This window comes from Haplochromis burtoni, unplaced genomic scaffold (genome assembly GCF_018398535.1).
Source record: "Haplochromis burtoni strain Fernald_Lab_line unplaced genomic scaffold, NCSU_Asbu1 Contig_64, whole genome shotgun sequence".
In the NCBI taxonomy this organism is placed as follows: Eukaryota; Metazoa; Chordata; class Actinopteri; order Cichliformes; family Cichlidae; genus Haplochromis; species Haplochromis burtoni.
Window position 1 is genome coordinate 505721 of NW_024582425.1, and position 18328 is coordinate 524048.

General features: G+C 41.8%; 1 protein-coding gene across 1 annotated transcript in view; it reads right to left on the minus strand.

The window, feature by feature from the left end:
* Positions 1-7668: 7668 nt before the first annotated feature.
* The window catches only part of rab11al (RAB11a, member RAS oncogene family, like), a 15102-nt gene continuing 4442 nt past the window's right edge, over positions 7669-18328 (minus strand). The window contains exons 2-5 of the mRNA XM_005923650.3: positions 16548-16743; positions 14542-14735; positions 12664-12744; positions 7669-9396 (exon numbers count right to left, since the gene is read on the minus strand). Coding sequence (XP_005923712.1) covers positions 9257-9396; positions 12664-12744; positions 14542-14735; positions 16548-16743 — 611 coding nt within the window. The 3' untranslated portion in view covers positions 7669-9256. The remainder of the gene's footprint in view (positions 9397-12663; positions 12745-14541; positions 14736-16547; positions 16744-18328) is intronic.

The window sequence follows — 18328 nt, forward strand, 5'->3', positions numbered from 1 at the left end:
CCTTACAATCATCTTGGTCTAAAATAGGATTGTCAATCATACCTTGAAATTTCTGGAGCAGATGTGAAGGTGAATTCAGCCTCGAACTGTGATTGTGATTTGATATAATTGGTCCAAAATATTTTGGCAAAAATGAAAATGTGAATAGATTGGTTCTAGTCAAAAGAAACAAAAAGCAGACTTTTATTTTAGAGTCTTAGAAACCAGATAATCCTAAAAAAAAGGGATAGCTCGTTACATGATTTATTTATACTAATTGGTGGAATTTTATCGGCGTCATTAATCACAGAGATGGATGAAGGCTGTACAAAGTATCAGTAAAAGTCTCTTTCCAGTAGCCATTGATTAAACTTTGGCCACTGCAGTTTGTTGAAAAGATTCAGTAATGCTTGCTCCTCGTGGCACTTGAAAAGCATGTGGTTCCTCGGTTGGCTTAAAGCACTGATTTAATTTGTGAGGCGGAAAGCCTTGGAATTCATCCAGTTGGCTGCTTCTCGATATCCGTCTCCCCGATGGACTTGTCTCAAAGCCACCTTAACCGCGCTTTATTGTTTTGTGGTGGTCATTTGGCCACAGTCGCCGAACAATGTAGGACAAAACACGAGCTCCAGTCAACGAGCGTTTCACTGTAAATAAGGAAGAGAATTAGCATGTGGACAGAAGCCGAGTAAAAATTGTAAAAGTGTTCCCTTAATCAGCAGCACATTAAAATAGTTGACACTGTAAAATACAGAGTCCCGAGTCAGTAATCCCCACTCTTCGTGCCCTCCGCTAACAGCATTATGTGCGAGCTCTGAGGGGCCTGCTGTCTCCCCTGTAATTAGCAAAGCTGTACAGGAGCAGGTGTTTCATGACACACTGTGGCTGTGACCCCGAGTTCGAGGCCTCGCCTAGCCCCCTTTTCTTTCTCCCTTTTCTTTGGGAGTGGCTTTCATGTCTCCCCCTTCTTACAGTTCGATCGCTTGCTTTCGAAGGCGTCTCTCTGAGCGAGGTGTATTGTCTGGGCCCGGTAACAGCGTGGGCTGCAGAAAGCTCGGACACGGCCTGGATCCACTCATTCATAATTAGGCAAATGGGCTGGTCCAGGTGCGGACCGTGTGGCAGGGTCCCGCGGCAAGCCCCTTACCACCCCACCCCGATGTTAGCCAGCACAGAGGGGGCTGGACGGTCCGCGTGCAGCTGGGTGAAGAGGGCCCCCCGTCTTCCACTCCCCCTTGCCCATTCCGCCCCCCTTTTCCTCTCCGTTTCTGCTGCTCCGAGCCATCCCCAGTGAGGAAAAGGGGGGACTCTTTTGTCCCAAAACACACACACAAAATTTGAATGCTGAATCTGGCAGCGCCTGTGAAATAAGGGGAGGCTAAGGAGAGAAAGAAAAAAAAATCTACAGTTATCGGGAGACACGACAGTAACACGTTTTTACTGTTGATGTGACACAATTTGAAAATGTTCACCTGCAAAACACAGATTTTACCCCCCCCCCCACCCTTGCCTTCATTATCCAGCTGCAGCTCCCTGAATTTTGGATGGGGTCCTGTTTGTGTGACGGCACCAGTCCAAATCGAAATTTCCACAAAGCTCCCCCGCCCCCTTTACCTCTGGGCTCCCTCCCCATGTCAGCTCGCTACTGTATGGGACATCCTGCAACTGCCCCTTCACTATGGACACCGAGATTTCAGCCCCCCTCCCCCCCTCACTTGTGTTAAGCTTCCAGAATGAAATCAGACAATTGTAATTGACAGAAAAGCAGAGGAAACGCCCCATTTAACTAGCACTCATGCTGAATCAAATTACACACCCTCTGCGTCTGCCTTAGCCCCAGCCTGGGGATTTCGGAGGGCTAGAGGAGAGCGGATGGGGGGTAGGGATTAAAGCTGTTGAATGATGGGGGTGGAGGGGTTTCATTTTGGTTGGAGAAGGAGAGAAGTAGGCTCCAAAAAACACGAGACCCTGCAGATCGTGCTGTTTTATTGATCGTTCGACTCTTTCAGCGAGCTGTTGTCACATGTGCGCCATGCGTGGTGACGACGGTGATTCAGCAGGCCTCTCTCAGATCGCACCGGAGAACAATTAAAACTCGGCTTCCGTCTCAAATAAAAAGAAAAACCCGATTAAAAATATCAAATTGTGTCTTCAGGCCACAGAAGGCCTTTCCTTTAAAAACAAACAAAGAACAACACACAAGGCAGACCACTCGCATGAGGTGTGGACTGCAGGGAAAGCACTGTACTCGGGGGAAACCCTGAAATCTGTCAGACGTAGGAACAAAGAATAGTTAGGATTTTATGGATGGACTAGTTGCACAGTGGTTTGGCCTAAGCTTTCAACGTCACATTCAAAGCAGTATGACACTGTTCTTTGAACTTCGTATTCTGTTTTTTAAAAATGTTTTATTTTCTGCCTTAATATTTTTTATGAAATATTGCCATTACTTTGGCGTACAAGGTAGCAACTTTGGCCTTTGATTAGGGGTGTAATAATTCTGAGAGTGCGATACAAACGAGTATCGCGTCGCAGCTCCATCTTCCCATACTGTGATGCCCACGTGGAGCTGATAACGCCTAGTTTCGTTTTTTGTGATCCAATGGTCTCTAGCAAAAAGAAAAAAACCCATCCCCCTCCCCCCGTTTTTTGGCATCTGCCCTCGAACCGAACCGTGATTTTGGAGAATTGTTACACCCCTACATTTGATACTACTGCTACTCCCTAAAACAACCTTTAAAGTACTTATTTTTGGAGAAAAAAATAAGAATGTGAATCAAACTGCTTGGGTGGGGGATTAAAGGGATTCAGGAAATTAGGCTTTTTAAACACATTACATCAAATACAGAGTAAAGCACCTTATTACAAAACACACGCATCTGATTAATACCAAACCGACCGCTGATGGTGAAATATATTTCATAGAATCTGAAAGACATGCACATAAGGATTCCCTATCATTTTTGTTCATTGTGTTATGGTGGTTCTTGTTATTCTTAATACTACAGTAGTACTTAGTGGCAATTTGGGAGACCTCTCATCCATTCAGTCAATGCTGTTGACTTTTGTTTCGAGTTTTGCACTGGTTTAATGAAGAGAGGGCTTATTGGAGATTCTCCCAGTTTAGACGCTGTACAACTTAATGAGTACTTTTAAATGGGAAGGCGCTCTGAGCATCTATGTAAATACAGTATGTGTATCAGTTACAAACATCCAGACAAAAGCCTGCTTCGAGTGAGCTTTGGATTATTTTTTACAAAGTGTCGATGTTTTAGCGTAAGGAATTCAAAACGTTTGAGTTTAGGGAGAGTAAATCTTTTATATATGCGTCCCATCATCCCATTTACTATAATAGTATATTAGATAGATCCATACATACGTGTAAGAATATTATTTAAACTTAGTATTTCATCCAAATATATAGATGAAAAGTTAACCAGACACTACGTTATTATGAAGTCGCTGATGTATAAATCCAATCTCCAATAAAAACTCAAATGAATAGTATGTGTATTAAGCTAACCCCTAATGAAGAAAGAAATCTGTATGTATATTAGGACGAAAAGCAATAATAGGACTATACTGGGACAATAAACAAGAGGAGCCGGCTCAGTTCTTTAAAAAAATAAAATAAAATTAGGATAATAACAGTATATTCTGTCTTATATTTGCTTCAAACTCCTTATAGATTAATGTCAGTGTAGAAACACAGGCGTGATGAATTGGTGACAACTTCGGGATAAGTAATTGCTCTTGTTGTGTTCATCATCAGGGTCATTTGTTATTTGGATAATCAATCAATCCTCAGAAGCACTGAAAACTGTAGATTCTGCAACGTGGAGGAAATCTCACTGTGTGTAAAAATGACAAAAGCGTCCGGAGCACGAGCAGCACGAGGTCTGACCTGTTAGTGAAAGAGCAGCAGCTGCTGGCTGAACTTGGGACAGGCTCGTGTGTGAGGGCTTTGGTCGCAAACAGAGCGAATGAACAAACGGCAGTGAGACGGGACACGCTGTCTACACGTTTAGATTTTTTACACTTGATGCTCTTTTTTTAAAGTCTATACGGGGCAGGCGTAGAACTCGCAGCATATCCTGAGATGACTTTTGTTTACATTGTAATAAGTTCTGGCTCTGTTTGTTTTGCACCACCCGCTTTTCATTTGCATTATTTTTGAAAGGAAAAAAAAAAAAAAAGAGGGTCAGACATAGCCAAAGAACAAAAATACAAGGAGAGCTAACTTATCATTTAACTTATTTTAGAATAAGAGTTTACTAAATGAAGAATAATCTCTAGTTAGTTTACCCAAAAGCCCAATTAATCGATATCGGTGAAAACGAAGGCATATCGTGTTTCAGTGTCGTTGGATTAATACTACAGAGACACCACTAAGAGACTTACTTCTCCCCAAAGAGAGCAGCTTAAAGCACATCCTGGCACTTCCTCAGTCTTTTGTGTAGTTTTTCTATGAGTTTGGTTGTTGGGAAGAGGAAAAAAAAAAACCCAGTTCAGGGATTTTCTTAATCTTTCTGAAAAAAACTAAACAAAACTTTGCCAATCTTGTGACAAAAAGGTAAAAAAGAAAATTCAAGTAGACGGAAAGAATCGTGCGGACACTGACAAACCAGCAGAAATTCACAGCGTACGGGATTACGCGTTAGTTCAGAGAGCCATTCGCCGTATCCTAAAGTTTAACTGCATGCTAGTAAAAATATAGTACAATAGGTAAGATTTATCAGAAAGGAAAAGTTAAGATAAAGGATTCATCAGCCTGATACCTGGAGTGTATAAAAAGCTTTAAGACCTTAAAGTGAGCATTGGTTTAAAGTCGTATATTTACCGTGTAGTTTAACTAAGTGATACATAGTTTAATTATGATTCTTAAGATTATGCTAAAGTGTAAGTTTCATTTGTCCAGCTCACCCAGTATGAAAGACATTTTAGCCAAGCGGAGGTACAGAGGGGTGAGGGCGACTCCCGTGAGATTTGATTCATTAAGTTCTTGTTAGTATTATTTACAATATTGTATTAAGCTTACTATTATAGTAATGGTAGAAACTGTTGATGTTTTTCTTCTCTTGATATAAAAAGGTCTTTATGCATTTATGTAGAATCCCTTTTAAGGAGTGATAGGAAATCCTTATTTTCAATGGATGCACTTAAACAGTTGTACCAACCTGTCTAAATCACACATTGAGCAAGCAATGCATTTGAATGTAAACGAAAAAAACAACAAAAAAAAGGAACAAAAAAACCTTAATGCACTCCTTATCTCTTAGTCAGTTTTGCAAGTGAGCTTTAAGTTTGTTTGTTTTTTGGACAGAATTTGCAACAGCTTTTTTTCAACGTAGACTATATTTGAGTTCTTCCACATACATTTATAGAAAGTAACTTAAAATGAATAAAAAAAACATATTACAGTTTCTCAAATCTATTTTGCTAACATGGGTTATTATTTCATAGAAAGCAGAGGAAAAAAGTCAGTATCTGGATGTTATTTATGAAAAGTAAAAAAAAAATGAAGCAACATATTTATGAGTAACCTCAAGACATTTTGTTTTTTAATTAAAATTACAAGAAGTTAATATATTTCTAAACACAGGGAAGTCAGTTTCTACTAATAAGTAAAAAATGAGAAAAGATGTTTAGAAGTTTTATTTATGAAAGTTACGGGAATGCGTTTCGTCCGTTTACTTCGTGGTGAATGACGTGAATGGAGCGAGAGTTCTCCGTAGCTTAAATTTTAACTTCAGACATGCACTATTTCAACATCAGTGCATTCACAATGGAATAATTACAGAAAATAATATAATATTTTTTAGAATTTGGAGATATTTTAGTCACAGAGCATCAATTTTGTGCCTCAATTCTATATTTTTCCTGCATCAGCATTCTTTGTGTGGTGCTGCTTGCTGTAACCCCCTTCTCCCCTCTTCAACTAACCCCATGTTACTGACTGAAACACATTACTCATTTCCTCTGTAATCTAAACTCGCTTTTACTTATCAAACGTTTAAAAAACAAAAAACAAAAAAAAAAAAACACGTTACAACTGCAGCGCTTGGGATGAATGAGCAGCTGTGACCCTCTCGCCAATAGGGCCACACACAACTTGTACACACTTTCATTCATACTTTTTCTACATCTGCTACTCAGACAGTTTGAGATCAACGACGAAGGAGCAAAGCTTTCTCTTATGGGTTAACTAGGTGAAGTTCAAGTGGCAGCATCTAGGAGGGGACAACAGTGCACTGTGTAGTAGATCTATGTAACTAGATGCACACATACACACACACACACACACACACACACACACACAAACAGATTCATTACCGTGCTAGTTTGCATGTATGTTGTATGGTCACTTAGATGGGAGAAATGGTGCAGGCCTGACTAACACTTGGGCCATTTCTCCTCTGTAGATTTTCATAGTTGGAGCCTCTTTGGAAAGTGGAAAGTTGACTTGAGTTTGGAGCCAGACAAAGTCCATTTCAGTCCCCACGTCAACGTTCCGGGTTCCCCGTTTAGTGATGAAAGATTGCTTGTGACACGCAGGAATTAACTCAAAGTTCTTGGTTTGTAAAAGACACGATACAGTTTTTAAAAACTTGGCAAAAATGATGCACGTTTTCTGCTGCATGTAAAGGTCGGGGACTGAAGTGGCGCTCGCTGGTGAAACTCGCAACCGTTTCCAGAGAGGCCGATGCAGTCTGACAGTTTGTCTTTGGTAGCGTTTCCAATTTTTCCAGCACAGTAGAAGTGTTTCATACCGGTCTAATAGTGGTTGTAGTGCATTAGTTTTTGGGCCAGCATCAGCTGGCAATAGTTTCTGGTTTCTCTGTGAACAGTGAAGGAGGGCTGCCACTGCGGCCCTCTGTGGCTGACCGTCAACTTTGATGGATGGGAAAAAAAAATAAATAAAAAAATAATAATAAAGAAGTCTTTGAACTCTGTTACAGTGTGCCATGCCCTACAAGGCATGTGATATTGCAGGTTTATTTCTTATAGCACATGTTTTTTTGTGAATTACATTTTTTGGAGACATTTTTATTATTATAATTATTATTATTATTGTATCTGCGCCATGTTAGTTCTGGTTCTTTGTTATTTTTTCAAGATTCAAGATGTATTGTAAATGTTTCTAATAAAACAAAAATGAAATGATCTCCAATCGATACCAGTCGTTTTTTCCCCCCTTTGAAACGGGAGTTCTCAATTGTCACATTTTAATTTCAGCGATCAGAGGAACGTGTCATTCTAGAGCACTGTGCAAATATCGTATTAAATTAGAGCGTACATTAAGGATTAGGTTACTAAAATATAGCCCTGTCAATGTATCTGCACAAAGCAATCACACAGTAGCTAAAATCATAATAATGTATACTTTATTGATCCCCGTGGGGAAATTTCTCTCTGCATTTAACCCAGTCACTCTGAAGCAGTGGGCAGCCATTGGGTGCCCGGGGAGCGGTGTGTGGGGACGGTACCTTCCTCATGGGTACTTCAGGGTAGCTTCGGTGGATTCGAACCCCTGACCTTCCGATTCATGGGGCCACCACTCTACCTACAGAGCTATCCTGGCCTACATGACTCACTCAATGAATTCTGCCTTTCTGTCAATAAAGAAGCCAGCTGCTTCAACCTGTCTGTGTTTAACAAAGTCCCGAGAAGACACGAGAAGACAAAGGCTATAAGAAATGAGATTTATTTATACATATGCAGTCCAAATATACATATTAGAATAAATGTTTTAAAAGCCCTAACCTAACACCACCCAGTTTAAGACCTGTGAATTCAACAGAAGTCTGTGTTGATGTGGAAACATCAGCAGGATAAACACCATCTGTGTCCATAACCTTTGGATTTAATCAAGCCCCTCCAAACGCTACCGTCCTTTCTCCCTTTTCTCATCTATTAAACTATTAGATACTAACAAACCCAATCCTGACTCCCGATACAACCCCCCGCCCCACCCTTCCACAGGAAATAAAGACGAGTGAAAGTGAGGGCAGACCTCGGGGAGATCCCAGAAGGCAGAGTCCTGTTCCAGTTACATACAGTGTACAGGGAGAGATGGAAAGGAGTAGGTGAGCAGGCAGTGGAGGATTTCATTTACAGTAAAACAAGCCATCTCGGGTACATCAGAGACCAAGGGAGCAGGGCAGGGCTGAGTGCCCTCACTACCTCATCCCCTGAAATATTATCCAGCCATCTATCCTAGCTAGCAGGCAGCGGTAGCACAGGGCTGTCCGTGCATTTAAAACCAATTCCTTGATCTCTCCCTCTCCACGGGTTCAGGGCAGGGGTGAAATGGTCACGGGCAGAGCCAGTGCCGTGTGAGGAAGTTAACCCGTCCACTAGCGACGCAGCTATCCCATCTCATTTAGAGTTAACGCTTAGCAAAGCTTGGAGCATGACTCATCTGTGGAGTACAAAGTGTGCACAGAGCAGGAAAGCCTTCCAAACAAAGATCAAAAGCAATCAAAAAAGAAATTGCATGTCAGTGTTGGGAAGGGATGTTATTGCTCTGAGAGGCCTGGTGGAACACAACCAAATTCCAGCGTGTGCACTTAGGAAAAACGGCCTGAGCCCCTTGCCCCTACATCAGTGAGGGAGCATTACCCTTAAACATACACAAATATGATTGTAGGCAAAAGCATTAAAAAAACAAAACATATAAAACGAGCGAGCTCCCCTTGCTATGAAGAAATCAGAGTGAAAACTATAAACCAACTAAACCCTTTGGCCAAACAAGACATCAATCTAGTGTTCAATAAATATTAGAAGGGGACGTTCTTTTCGGAAGAATCTACATTTTGTGAAAATGGGAAGGACAGTGGTTGCAATTCAGTCTCTTGGAAGAGGATTTTTACAGCCCAATATCCCGCTAGAGGGAAACTGAAGGGAACCATTTACTAGCTTGTAAAATAGAGCTTTCAAAGGAAGGACACGAAAGGAACCTTAATAAAAAATTTTTCTTAGATTGCAAATCAATTCTGATCATGTGCGTCTTTAATGAACAGTGCAAGTCACCCGTTTTCTTTCCATCGACACCAATCCTCCCTCAGAAAACGTCCCGCTTGCTTATTTAAACTTCTTCACCATCCCCTCCTCTTCACTGTATCAAGTTTTCCCAAACAGACAAATCAGACCCAAGTGTCCTCGTGTGACTCTCTCTACCTGTCTCCATTTTCCCTGTCCATCTGTCTGTCTTTCCTATCTGGCTGTTTCCCCCATTTGCCTGGAGGTGAAGGAGGAGGAGGTCAGCGGGAAAGTCTCAGTTAGACTGGCAGCAAGCGCCCTTGTTGGATGAGTTTTGGGTGGGCTCAACAGTGATGGGCACTACGTTGGAGGCTGGTGAGAAGTCTGAGTCGCTGCGTCCTGACATCTGCCTCTGTGACACGATGTTGTAGATGGCTGTGATGAGAGAGAGAGAGCGAGAGGGAGTAAGTTACGTGTAGATGCCTATAAATCCAGCCAACAGTGGGACATATTGTGATAAGGACAAGCAGCATGGCAAACTGAACAACAACTGCTCTATCCAGACTCCTGGCAGCACTGACGGATTCTTTCCATCCTAAACTGGCATCGTTATGTCATGTGGCAGAATCAAGTCTCAATTTAGGCATTCCCCAAAGCTGCAAGATGCAATACATTTTATATTAAAATTGCAAGAACTGTGATCTGCTCCTCTGATCCTGCATGCTCATGCTGAGAAGCAGAGAATGCAACCAAGTTTCACAGGCGATACACAAGAAGCGTTCCAACACACAGCGAGCATCGGTTCTTCTCCTCATCCATCTGCTTCTACTACACTTCAAAACAGGGCTGTGAGAGTAATCAGATTTTAATTTCAGTTACTAACTTTGTGTTTAAGTTAACAGATAATTGATTCAGATTTTTTTTGTCTGCGTGGGTTCTCTCCAGGTTTCCATCTTCCCTCCCACAGTCCGAAGACATGCAGGTAGTGGGGTTAGGTTAATAGGTGAATCTAATTTGTTCATAAGTGTGAATGTGAGTGTGAATGGTTGCCAGTCTTCCTGTGTTAGCCCTGTGACAGACTGGTAACTTGTCCAGAGTGCGCCCCACCTCTCGCCTCACGGCTGGGATAGGCTCTAGGCCTCCCAGCGACTCTGAATTGGATAAGGGGAAGATGATGGATGAATAGTTTAAACTAGCAATGTTTTGGAGGGGCAGGTTTCCTAAAGAGCAGTAACAAATCTTTATAGCAGTTCATTTATCCTTTTAAAGGCTCAAGTGGTTTAGTGGTCACCTCATCTTCCTGGTTTTAAACCTTCCTACCACCCAGACCCTTTCTTTGTTGCGTTTATTTGTTCTTCTTGTAGCTAATGTGTATGTTAGCTAGGGTAATCGGCCACAGGTGTGGATGTGGGTGTGAGTGGTTTTCTTGTCACTGCATGAGTGTGAAGGACTAGTGAACTGTCTTTCACCCCGTGACAGCTGGGTTAGGCCGTTTTCATGCTTGTCTCGTGACAATTTTCACATCCTATCCTGTGTTGTGAGGCACAATCTTTGTGGCGCGCCTCTACAATGGTGCAGGTTTTTACCATTATTTTAATGATACTCCTGCAGAGAAGCTCAGAGACACACTGACACACAGAGGGAGATGTTGCAACTCTTTGGAAACCTGAGTTTGTAAAAAGAACTTTGCAAAAAAACATTGTCCTCTTTATCAGCGTGTGTGATGCGATACTGTGAGACGCGACGCCTATCGTTTAGGAGGGAGCGGCTTCTTGTGCCTTAACGTGGGTACACATGGCTGAATCTTTGTGACGATGGCACAGCAACGAGTGAAATGACCACTGCAGAGGGTATATTGGCACCTTTAGGCTCCAGGGCCAAAAACCTAAATAAGCCGTTAAGAAAAGGCCTCATTTTGGTGTGTCCTTCCTAAACGCTCACTTTGTTCATCGCGAACCAATATGATGGAAGGGAATGTTTGGACAAAAAGATCCTTCTTAAAGAAGTTAATGTTGTTTGGCTGAGTGGTCTTTCAGTCTGGTTTCCGTATGTGAAGCTATGGAGAGATCATTAATGGTTGCAGCTTTCTTTGTCTGATTATCGAGGGTTTTTAATGTGGTCCACTTTCACCAGTGTGGAACTCAGGTGTTGGTCGGCTGCTGGCTCTCCCCATGTGCGTGGATCATGGAGGCAGAGGACCAGAAGGGAGTGGGCCTTGCAAGTTTGGATCCAACTTCCTACAGGATTCACCTCCCATTTCTCCCCTCCATACATTTGAATTAAAGTATACACAGGCTATATAATAGGCTCTACATAGTTTGTTAGCACGTGGGCCTCTTGTCCCATTGGTACCCACAGATATCTCTCTACAGAGGCTGCAAGGGAACAGTGAGTGCTCTTACAACACGGGCTTAGTCAAAACTCACTCCCTACCAGATAACCCCCATATCACGTCCCCCTCATTTTCATTTCCAAGGAAAACTCGTGCAAAAAGTCCCATGCTTTTAAAGTTCAATGAATGTAAGACATTTGTTTAATTTATGAATCACTGTGTTGAATAATCACAATAACAATTATTGACCAAAAGCATCATAGTTATGGTTTCTGAACACAATCAATCAAGCCTACGTGAAAATATTTCAACCAAACATTGACTTGGATGTCACTGGAGTGGTCAGGACTTGTGCAAACACCTCTGGCTTGCTGTTGCATACTCCCTCTTTAACTAAACTGCACCCAGATGTGGAACAAAATGGTCCTGAAATAAAAACTGCCTATGAAGCAAGAACATTTAAAGCAAAGCAAGGCTCGGCGCTCTGATGTGACGTGTCAGGTGGCAAAAACACAACTGATTACTACGAACCATACACAGCCCCAGCTGCAGTGCATATACACATGATGACCCAAGAACTATCCTCTGCTACATGAGCGATGACTTCTTTGCTCCAGTGGGTCTAAACTTCAGTTCTTACTAGCTTGCTGATGCACGGTTACTCTTCTCTCTTAATGAGCCAGTTACCAATGTTACCTAAATGGGGCTTGTTGGTTTGAAGTTTACGTGAACTAGAAATTACTGATAAAGCGGAAGAAAGGCTCAAACTGCCTGAGCAGAGTAAGAATACAAACTGGAAGAGGCGCATACGTGCAGGCTGATAGCCCTTGGGGCAATTCAAGTGGAAGCACCACTCACTGTTGGATTGTCCCTTTAGGCACTCCAGGGGTTGACTGAGTCACAACAATTGCTGTTTTTCTCCATGTTATCCAATCTTACACTTGTTAGTGTGGCCATATGCCTCCTAGGGAAACGGCTCATAGACATTCACTTAGGGAAACATTTGCAAACCCACATCACATTTTCTTTCTTGAACAAGTTGTAGATGCATCTGGTAAGGCGCATTTGTGCCATCTCTCAAGACCGACTGGTCTTTCAGTGTAGCAATTATTCCTGTTTTTGACCTTAAAAAACGATCAAGGTGGTATTTCTGCACACAGGCGTGGATGCCGAGGACTGATTAGATGGATTTTGCTGCCATCTAGTGGCAAAAGTAAGGTATTGTTAGATAAACTCAAAGACGAGAATATTTACGTAGTCTCGTATATTGCATACAAAACCTTTTATTAAACGGTGCTTCTCTTAAGTACCAGAACACATTTTGATATGAGGTAAATGCAGTAGAAAATAACCACAAACGTGACACTCACCTGTGAGGATCGTCTGGAAAGCCAGCTCCACATTAGACGAGTCTAACGCTGACGTTTCCAGGAAAGACAAGCCGTGCTTCTCTAGAAAACAAACATGTACAAAAGACCAATTAGTGTTAAAGGCCAACACCATTCTAGCTTCAACATCTTCACTGAGCTGAGGTTTATTTTACTGGGACTGATTTTTTCCCCCTGCATTATGTGCTCACTCCAGGGCCTCTGCAGTTCTTTCAGCCACTTCCTGTTTGACGGCTCACGTCGTAGTTTGATGTTTTTGATTAGATTTATTATTTGACGAATATTAATTTGCTATTTTGATAACCGTTTATCCAACATTTGGTGATACATAGAATATGTCAGATAAATTCTGTAACTGTAATCCAGCTCGTCTATGACACAAATCTGTTTTCTGTGCGTGAGCACACGGTACATTCAGTCCTTTCCAAGTCTTCTTCCAGTTTTCCTTCCAGTTAAGAACAGAGGGTGTTGAATGTTGTACATGTGGTAAAATGTTAGCCTCTATAAATAAGTTGAGTTTACATTATAAAAAGTGAAATGAATTATGTCAGCTAACATGCAAAGTGGTTTACTGGGTAAATCAACTGCCAATCTGATCAGCTACAGATATAAAACACATAGTTAAATAATAATAAGAGGCAACCTAGTCTGTGTGTTGTCTTCTTTTGAGAGAAGCCTTTACTATCACACTTTGCATGCATGTGTAAACCACATGGTCTTCATGTAAACGAGGCATCATAAATTAGGTCAGAGTTGTATACAAAAGTAGCAGCACTGACTGTTAAACCTCTCACAGCAACAATCACACTCTTTACGTGACTACAGACAGGAACAGGATTAGTGTCTTCAGTGAAAGCAGCAACACAGGTTAAAAAAATCATCAAGTTCAAGTTCAGAAGTAAAGAAACCTCCAGCTGCTGAAAACCAATCAGCATGTCAAAAGCAAACAGAAGCCTTTACATTTTCAGTGTTAACAAATCCTTTTTTTGTTCTTTCATTAAAGTACTTAAACACATCCAAGTAAAAGAATTTACAGCATCACAAGCATTGCAGACATGGGCAAAAACAAACGCGTGCACTGAAAGGCAGAGCGGGTTTAAAAAAAAAAGAAAAAGAAAACACAAACAGTGTAAACAGAACTGAAATAAAACCTTTGACAGATGTAAAAATATTAACCGTCAGGAACACAGACGGCATGTTGGAAAGTACTTAAGGACCCAATTAAAGCAGCTAGAGATCACTTCATCCCATGCATTCATTATCGCAGCTTTAACCTGATAATAATCTAATGAGGCCGTGTCCTAGAACCTCACAAATCAATACAGCACACATGCTCTGTGCACACAAGGTGTAACATTTCCCCACACAAACACTTCACTAGTGCAGCCTGCCATTTATTAATGACATCCTAGAAATACTGGAAATTTATTTTTAGCAGCATTATTCAATTACTAGTGGACAAACCTCTCACTCTTATTTTGAAAGTGCAGACACCTGAAGAGACATAGCTCACTGGCCAGATGACTGTTGGAAGTGATGGATATCATTGAGCTGCTTCCTGAGTAAAGTGCCAACAATGCAGATTCTCCTCAACTTTACATTAGAAAAAATATATTTAAACCCTGCTACAAAACACTTTTACCCCCTATGGACAGTCCCCTTCATAACAACTATATGATGGGGGAACTTAGGTGGAGTTACCACCTAGACTGACAGGTGTCCTGACACATGGAGCTGAAGCTGATCTGTGAACATCCTGTGGATTTCAGCTGGTTCTCGTGTTTTAAGTATCCTGGAAAAATATTTACAGATGACTTCTGCAAACAGAATCTGTGAGAAGCGCTGTTACAGTTACGTTACCTGCAAAGGCCTTGGCCTCGTCCGTGGGCACCGCTCTCAGGTGGCGAAGATCGCTCTTGTTACCCACTAGCATGATAACTATGTTACTGTCTGCGTGGTCCTGCAGCTCCTTCAGCCAGCGCTCTGCGTTTTCGTACGTCAGGTGCTTGGCAATGTCATAAACCAACAGAGCTCCGACGGCTCCACGGTAGTACCTGGACAACGTGAGATCAGACAAACAAGTTAGAAACTCAGGACGCGACTCGCTGTCGCAGCAGCTGTAGCTATCAGGATTCACTGTGTGTGTCACACTGACTCAGCCAGCTCTGAACAAAGAAATAAGCTGTGAAGCTACAGCGACTGCACACAAAGCCCATAATGCAAATGAGCACTGACTTCTTGTTTTAAAAGACTCAGTGCGCTCGATTCCTCACAGCCTGTGGGGTCTTCACAAAGTTCATGCTGGTAAAGAGCGCAGCATCAAGGAAGATAACTTTAAAAAAACCCACTAGGAACAGAGATGACGAGCTACAGGCTTCCTGTCTGAAGGCAAACAAAGGTACATTTTGGAGTTTTAATTACTTCTGATAATCACTTTCTAGCCATTTTAAAATTGAGAAACGGACTAAACAGAATTCATGGATGGCCCTGATAACACACTCGTAATGCAGTCCAGTGTCATGCAGCTGTAGATGATGGTTTCGAGAAAAAAAGTTCAGTCACAAGTTAAAACTTTTAACGTTTGTATTCTAGAGCCCAGCCCTGCATTTCTAATGAGGCAAGAAACACTCTTGTCACCATCTCTTTACGAATGTTCAGGATTTTGAGAATGTTATTAAAAAAAAAAGAAAAAAGTGGGGCACTAAAGTTAAACCTACTTACTCACCACTTTACTTTATATATTTGGGTTCAATGTCCTTCCATGGGCTCAACCGCTGCTATATTCTTATTTAAAAGGCTATTCTTGATCTGCTCCCGTCTCTCTTACTCTCCTACAGCCATCGAAAGTATGAGAAGTTGTGATCTTTGGTCCCAAGAATTATTCACTCTGTCTTTACAGACTTTGAGCTCTGTAGCTTGTAATTTAGAAAAAAAAAAAAAACTGGAAGTAGCAGTAAAATTAAATAAATCTTAGGGAACTACTACAGATTCGGTGCATCACACTTTCTTGTGCACATGCATTTGCGTGTGCACTCATGTGTATAATCACTTTGTCTGACTTTGTGCGTCTAGGACACACCCTGCATCAAACCCAAAATATTAAGGCACACCTGTAGTAACATCTGCCCAAAATAGCCTTCACATCACCTGACATGCTCTCAGATTATCATAACACAAAAGCACTTTTTAAAGCCTAGTTGAAGCATCTGGACAAAGCATGAACATGCGATCGTTGCTGGACTGCTGCAGTTATTCAGCGAGGTTTTCCACACTCCTGTACCGCGCACCTCGTCTCTGTCGCCTTCTCAGATACTTCAAATCTCCTAAATGGTTTTCTGCTTCTGATTCAGATCTAACGCTATTTTAAATTAGACAAGTTTCCCTCAGAAGAGCCGCTTTGTTTCCCAGTGCCTATTTAGGTTCCTACTATTCAGCAACTGGTAAGCAGAAATCATTGTTCAAGGGTATAAGATTCTGCCTCTGTATGGGAAACAAGTGCATACACAGTACCAATAAAATAAATCAACCCTTCAGTTATAATGTTTTGTGCAGTTGTTTATTGCGATAATAAACTACAGGTGTCACAAAATGCTACAGCACATTTAGACTCGTCTCAGGACACAGCCTTTGGGAGACACTGGTCTAAGTAACCACTTGATTAGACAGAGACACTTGCTGTGAAGAGATCATGTTTTCCTAGTTAAAAGGAAGGAAACATTTAAAAAAGCCCCTTTTCTTTCCTGTGCCACTTAATTCTATATGATTCTTCTAACTGACGCACGTGGACCTGTGTGTGTACAGGTAAAAAGAAAAGGTTTATACTTGTGTGAAGTGTGCATCTCTGCATGCGTGTGTGATGAACTCACGCTGAAGTGATAGCCCGGTATCGCTCCTGTCCAGCTGTGTCCCAAATCTGAGCCTTTACGGTCTTTCCCTCTACTTGGATGCTACGTGTGGCAAACTCCACACCAATGGTGCTCTTGCTCTCCAGGTTGAACTCATTTCGGGTGAAGCGGGACAGCAGGTTACTCTTCCCTACGCCCGAATCTCCAATCAGCACCACTGCAGGGAAATAAAGAACAAGAGGAACAGTCAGCAGAGTCACAACGTGTACTGTTAAGTCTGCCTGCAGGGGGTTGTTTGCGCGCGTCTTAATGCTACAGTAAAAAAATGCATAAGGAAAATAAACTACACTACTCTATAATTGGATATTAGGTGGGCGTGTTTTAGCACCACAGCTCACTTTACGGCTGCAGCTGGAAAAGCAAAAGTTCAGAAGGCCAACAGTCCATTATGCCATAAAGACGTTAAACTGAACAAGATGGAGTGATTCTTTTTCATTTCTTAATTACATTTGATCCTCATTTCTGTTAGATGGCCTTCCTCGCCAGTGACGCACATGTGTGGCTCCCAGGCAAAGCACAGCAGAAACTCAGGGGACTCCCACTGAGTATACAAAATATCAGAACCACCTGCTCTTTTCAGGAAATAAACGCAGGCTGAGCACAGAAATCCAGGTGAAACCGCTGACGTGCACTCATCAAATACACGTCAGGCACAGCAGCATTAGACTGAAGGGCAGAAGAACACTTTTAAACATACAGAGCTGAAACATGCGTTACAGCACATGTGTAGCATTCACTGCATCAGTAAGCTGTCCCGATCGTCTTTAATAGTACTACTGCAAAGTAAACGTTTAGACATAAGAGATGTAGAACAAATTTTGGTGGCTGGTGCATCCTAAATAGATGAACAAGAAGATGAGTACGTAACAACAGAAGTTAAACTGACAATTACAACACATAACGAAAGCAAAGAAATGAGCCACTTAAGACAAGAAAGTAGGTTTTCTGTCCTTTACCTTCCCCTCTGTGTCTCTGAGCCTTGAAGACGGTGCAATAATATCCCAAATAAACTAATGGACACAACGTGAACACTACAAAACCCAAACATTGACAAATCAAATCTGTGCCAAACAATCAGAATGAAAACGTGAAGAAAGAGACCTCTTCACTGAGCCACTACAAAACTTATGACTGAAAATACGAAATCTTCATACTAATATACAAGATAAGATCAGAGTCAAAGGAAACATTTACGATATATGATTTGATGTTTCAATTTCATGGCTCTGTTTCTTTTTAAAGGTAAAGTGTATTTTTGGCGAATGGCTTCTTGAGGCCCACCTGCAGTACCTTCACTGCCCGTACGTTGGGAATCGCTGCTCAAGTCAAACATTATAAACTGCACTTAAAGCAAAACTGTCAACAGTTGAACCTAAAGAGTTAAATCTTAAAGTCAGCTGAACACCTTTCCAACATTCATTCATCTCCTCTTCTCTTTTTCAAGGTGAAGCTGAAAGTGAAGCTTTCCTCTGTGTCTGTGCTGTAGAGGTGAAAGCAGAGACGGGAGCGCTTGCAGATGATCTATCAGAATTTCCCACAGTGGTCCTTTCTCACATGCCGCACACATCAGTAGACAGTAGGGTGTGCAGAAGGCACCACACATGATGCTGACTTGCTATATGATAACTGCACCACAGTATCTGCTCTACTACTCGCACATCTGAGACTTTGTACTAGCGAGCTGGCAGGTTATAGAGTGGTTAATGTCAGATCTAGCACATTCTTATGCATCGGTCTCTGGT